The 6,000-nt window shown below is 37.3% G+C and overlaps 1 protein-coding gene across 2 annotated transcripts in view; it reads right to left on the minus strand.

The window, feature by feature from the left end:
• Positions 1-799, minus strand: part of Taf6 (TBP-associated factor 6) — an 87,576-nt gene extending 86,777 nt beyond the window's left edge. For both annotated transcript variants that reach the window (XM_081769394.1, XM_081769393.1), the window contains exon 1: positions 531-799. In XM_081769394.1, coding sequence (XP_081625520.1) covers positions 531-680 — 150 coding nt within the window. In that variant the 5' untranslated portion in view covers positions 681-799. The remainder of the gene's footprint in view (positions 1-530) is intronic.
• Between the last annotated feature and the right edge of the window lie 5,201 nt (positions 800-6,000).

A 6,000-nucleotide genomic window follows, 5' to 3' on the forward strand; every position in this document is an offset into this window, starting at 1 on the left:
CTTGCACAAATATTTCCAGTTTTACTTACTTCACAAAATATAGCTGAGAAAGCGATGGCGAGCGAACAGGGTTAAAAGCCCCGTCCCGCAGGGCCCATTTCTTTGTACGTTTATCACAATTCAAGACAAAAACAAAGTACTTGGTTCTGAACACATGAAACGAGTTGGGAGAAATACTAAATGCCATCCCATATAATATACTCTGCCATTCTAATGTCAATCTGCGCCCATTATTGAAGATCTTCATAAACACTCCCTCTGGCAGTAAGAGTACATTTGCTGCTAACAGTTTATACTTCACGAATACAAGTATGTTCCCATAAAATGGGATAACACGATGTTTTTATTCAAGTAGTTTTAAATAATTAACTGAAATGACCTGCGGCGTCCTTACACTCAGTTGTCAAAATAGACCGGGCAATACTTAGTATTAACCTTCTTCGTTTGTTTATTCTTAGAATGTTCATTGGACGATCACAAGAACTATCACGAAACACCATAAATATTAAAATACATAATGTTACGTATACCTGTACAATCAGTTTTAACCGATATGAAACATCTTCCGATAAGTCCCGTGCTGCTTCATCTGGTAAATTTGCTATTCCGATACTTTCAGCTATTACTCTCATAGACTCCAAGGATAATGTTGTCCCATATGGTGCATCTCCTTCGTTCATTGTAACAAACTTCAGTCCACATTACTTTATTTACAAATTAACTCAAAGAATACATCCCCTATTACTGTGTAAACGTTAACCACACGCTTACGTTCTCGTCAGTTCTTCTTCCTCTTCTTCTCTCTAATATTAATTCTCTAGCCAACTGTCCGATGAGCAACCTGAACTGTAAAACGCGAACAAATACAATGAAAACAGCTTCCAGGATGGATATGGGGCCGAAGTGATAATTTAGAATAAGGAATCACATTAGACCCAGTGATGTAATGTTAATTTTTTAGGTGGGTATACGCTCTATTCCTTGTTACACACACACACACACAACTATGGTACATTTGTTATGTAGTTAATTATAGTGTTTAGCGCATTAAAAGTTGTACGGTGGAACGATGAACTTACATTACATATATGGTCCATTGATTATGACGAAAATGTGCGCGAGAAAACAAATTCCAAGTTTAAAACATTTGTTCGTAATTGTTACTTTTAAAATCGTCTTGACGGCAAGAAGATAGCTGCGTAATAAAAACAAACAAACAAACAAACTTCAATACCCCCAAAAGAAGATAAAATGGAAAGTGAGGAAATTCATCCCTCCAACCTTAAGGACATCCCCCTGGAACCGCCAGAAATCATTTTTCTCCAGCATTAAAATGAGTGAGAAGTGAAAGTGCGAAATAATAAATAACCTACGATGTAGTGAAGTTCAATTGGTGGCTCGCGACTACCGCGTCTTCCGCGAATGTAATAAGAATAATTGAGCCAAGTGTAAAATTGCATTATCATATTTAATTATTTAAACCGAAGTGCCAAAATGCAATGTAATATGTGTTTGTGCAGTTTCAGTGTTGTTTATTAAAGTGAAAAGTGAAATTTCGCATATCCTTTATCAAAATAATTATCATAGTATAAATTTATATTTTCTAGTTTAAGAGATTTTAATTTACTTTTCTTTCCAGCATAAATAACTAATGCCTATGCAACATAATAATTTTCGCATTATTAAATTGTATCGGCATTGAGAATACGATTAGAATTAGCTTTTATGTCAATTTCCCAGAATGTTCTGACCCGAACTCTAAACCGTGTTCTCCAGTGGTTATATGCTCGGCTTTGGTAGAAAGTCCGAACTGCTATTGAAGTCTAAAGGAGACGTCCGAAACATAGAGGATCGAATCCCGGACTGTCATGAATGCCTAAGCCCTCCTAGGGAACTGCAGGATACGAACCACATACAGTAATATATGTCTTCCCGAACAGGGACGTACAAGGATCGAACCCTGATACACTAATTATATATATATATATATATATATATATATATATATATATATATATATATATATATATATATATATATATATATATATATATATATATATATATATATATATATATATATACAAAAGCTCTCCACTGACTTCTATCCTTAGCTAACTGCATCCATTTCTACTTTGTTTTTCAATCTCTGCGAGATCTATCTTAATATTGTCCTCCCATCTGCGCCTAGGTCTTCGTAATGGTCGTTTTCCGATTGGTCTTCCAGTCAAGACTTGGAAAGCGTTTCTACTTTCTTCCATCCTAGCTACATGACCCGCCCACCTAAGCCTCCTAGACTTGACGACCCTAACAATGTTGGGTAAACCATATAAATTATGTAGTACCTCGTTATGAAGTTTCCGCCATTCTCCATTCCCGTTCCTCTTGGGTCCGAATATTCGTCTCAGGATCTTGTTCTCAAATACTTTCAGTCTATGTTCTTCCCTCAGAGTAAGTGATCATGTTTCGCAACCATACAGAACAACAGGCATGATTATCGTTTTGTATATTTTAAGCTTCAAATTCCTCGACAGAATTCGCGACGACAAGAGATTTTGAACCGAATAATAACACGAATTCCCTGCTTTTAGTCGACATTTAATTTCTCCGTGAATATGATTTTCGTCTGTTAATATTGATCCTAAATATTTGAAACTATGCACTTTATCAAAAGTATTATTTAATATTTTAACGCATCCATAATTTGCTGTATTCCGGTCCCGACGCACTTCCATGTATTTAGTTTTCTCTGCATTTACTTCTAAACCCATGTCCCTGCAAGCGTTTAATAAGATCCCTGAATTTATTTCTATTCTTCTTCTATCATCCCCTATTAAATTTACATCATCACAGGGGCGTCATTTCAGACTTCGCTTGAGGGGGGCAAGAGCACCACCGATATAAGAAAACTTTTACGTTTTGTACTAGTATATTAGTAGTCAATCGATTAAAGTATATGTATTACTCAAACTCTTGGGGGGGCAATTGCTCCCTCCTGCCCTCCCTAAATGACGCCCCTGCATCATCAGCATATGCCATAACCTGGTGAACACCGTTCAACTGTAGACCCTGGTTGCTATCTTTGATTTTCCTTATATATTTCATTGGGTGTTTCGTAATTACTATTACAACGCTTCAGGGTTGAAAATAGACAGAAAAACATGCGGAAAACAAAAAAGCGGCATTCTTTCCGAGTTATGAGCGTGGGAAAGTGCTGAAAATTGAACTTTTAGCATTAATAGCGCAAAGACTAATAGTGTTAGAAGAAGCAGTATGGTGAATTTCAGAGGAAACCTTACCTGTATTTTCGAAAAATGCCACATTTAAAATGTTCAGGAAATTACGCAAGATTTTATTAAACCTTTTCCCATTCAATCCACAATTATCTATGAGACCTTGACTTAATTTGTGGAATTCTGTTCTACTGGGCCTGTGCACACAGATGTAAATTCCAATAATAATAATAATAATAATAATAATAATAATAATAATAATAATAATAATAATAATAATAATAATAATAATAATAATAATAATAACAAATCGGTCAAGAAAGTGTGTAAAAACCTTTGCAGATCAGTTATCCTAAGAGAGGTTTTCTTCATTGGCATCAGACAAATGTCGGAATGGTACCGTGAGTAGTATCCTTTCCAATGCCTTTAACGAAGGACGTTATATCCCTCTGACATCTTCGTCATCAAGCTGAAGATGCCATAACAACTTTCATAATTTTAGTAAGTCTTCTCCGGACATCTGCCAGGTGAAGGTATTGGGTTACATACATAGGATCAAAACTTCGCAGCATCCAAACTGCGTAGGATCCACACTGCGTACGATCCAATCTGCGTACGACCGAAACTGAAACCGGCGTAGGATTCAAAACAGGTATGGTCATACGATCGAACAATAAAAAAACAATTATTTTATAATCACAGAATATTAAGTAATAATATATTTTTGAAGTTATATAAAGAAAAACCCTATATAGTTATGTAGGATCAAAACTGCGTAGGAACAAAAGTGCATAGGATCCAAACTGCATAGGATCCACACTGCGTAGGATCCAAACTGCATAGGATACACACTGCGTACGATCCAAACTGTATAGAAACGAAACTGACAAATAAAATAGTGACAAATATAATTAACTAATCATACAGGAGTGTACCCAGGAAGTTTTTCTTGGGGAACTATGACTTATTCAGAAGGGCCGGAAAAACTAACCGAAAGTCTTGTCTCAGCAGGAGCGTCGTTAAGGGGGAGAACGGGTGATCCCCCCCCCCAAAGTCACCAACTTCTAATCAAGTTGGCAAATGCCTTGTTCAGAAGATTGTCGTTACGTTCAATTGACTCACTTAGCTTAACATTTTCTTACTTACCTAAAGCAAGCGCCAAAAATATAGGCGGGTTGCGCGCGCAACAAAAAGTGGGTGGAGAGAGCAACAGCCAACCAGCAACCTGCGCACTTGCCATATTTACATTTGTCTTGCTTAGTCACTGTCAAGGTTTCATGTTTCGCGCGCGTGTTGAAGATTGGTTACGGCAGAACGCAGGCTTTGAGCTATGGCTAGGTAAATGGCTGTCGTCTGCTTACTCCTGCAACAGGAGGGGAAGGAGGTGGCACATGACATGGGAGAGTTGACAACAGCGAGCTGTAAGGTGCGCGCGCAACCCGCCTATATTTTTGGCGTTTGCTTTAATTGCTGTGAATTGTCACTTCTTTTATAGACTTTGCAGGTGGCACAATTGAAGGTTTATGTAACTAGTCTAGGCTTTTACTAGGCGGGGCTTCGTCCCAAATTTACCAACTTCTGAAATCTGGAAAATTAAAATGCCTTATTGGCAATATTTACTTAGAAGAATGACGTTACGTTCAACTGACTTACTTGGTTTAACATGTTCTTAGTTACCTAGTTGCTGTGAATTATCACTTCTTTTATGGACTTGGCAGTTGGCACAGTTGAAGGTTCATGTAATTAGTCCAGGTTTTGATAGGTGGGGCTTCGTCCCAAATTTTCTAACTTCTGGCCAAGTTGGAAAATTAAAATGCGTTGTTGTCAATATTTACTTAAAATACTGTCGTTACTTTCAATTGACTTACTTGGCTTAGCAATTTCTTACTTACCCAGTTGCTGTGATTTTTAATATCTTTATGAACTTGACTGTTAGCACAGTCAGGGGCGGATCCAGGGGGGGCGATCGGGGCGATCGCCCCCCCCCAGAAGAGGAAAATTTCTTATTTTATATATATAAATAAAACCCATCCCAAAATTTGGAGCCCTTGAAAGTAGCAGTATGACAACCCACCGCCCTCCCCCGAGAAGTCGGTCCTGGATCCGCCCCTGAGCACAGTTGAATGTTTATGTAATTATTCTAATTTTAAGTAGGTGGGAATTTGTCGCCAGATACACAATTTCCTCATCCTATGGCCTCGCACCTCATAAACCTACAAACATACCAAACTTTCTAGTTTTTATTCCGATTTCAATTACGGTACCTAAAATATGAGATTTTATACATGCAAAAAGTGTATTTAAATTATACAGTTTTTTTTTCTTTTTAAAGCTGCTAAAAATGGAAGATATTCACTTTTGGGAATGTTCTATATAGTTCCAGGAGACTACAAACTTTACCAAATTTAATCGTTGTAGTCCTACTGGAAGTGCCTAATCATTTTTGGGTGTAGAAAATGTTCCATAAATACCTTGGGTTGCTTTAAATTCAAATAATTTGCAATGATTTTCAGTTCTCCATGAAATACAACTAAAGGCTTAAACATTTTGTTTATTTATTTATTTATTGTCATTTTCATAGACAACCGTATCCAGACCCTACAATACCAAATTTTAATTGTTTTTTAAATTCCAATTTGTGACCCATGTGGCGTAGTCGCTAACGCTCGCGCCGAAGGCTGAAGGGGTGCCGGGTTCTTTTCCCAGTAGGGCCACTATGTCGAAAAGGTGGACAACTTTTTCAGGCCAGCCATCCCGAGTGAGATTTT

This window comes from Thermobia domestica, chromosome 8 (assembly GCF_964235325.1).
Source record: "Thermobia domestica chromosome 8, izTheDome1.hap1.1, whole genome shotgun sequence".
In the NCBI taxonomy this organism is placed as follows: Eukaryota; Metazoa; Arthropoda; class Insecta; order Zygentoma; family Lepismatidae; genus Thermobia; species Thermobia domestica.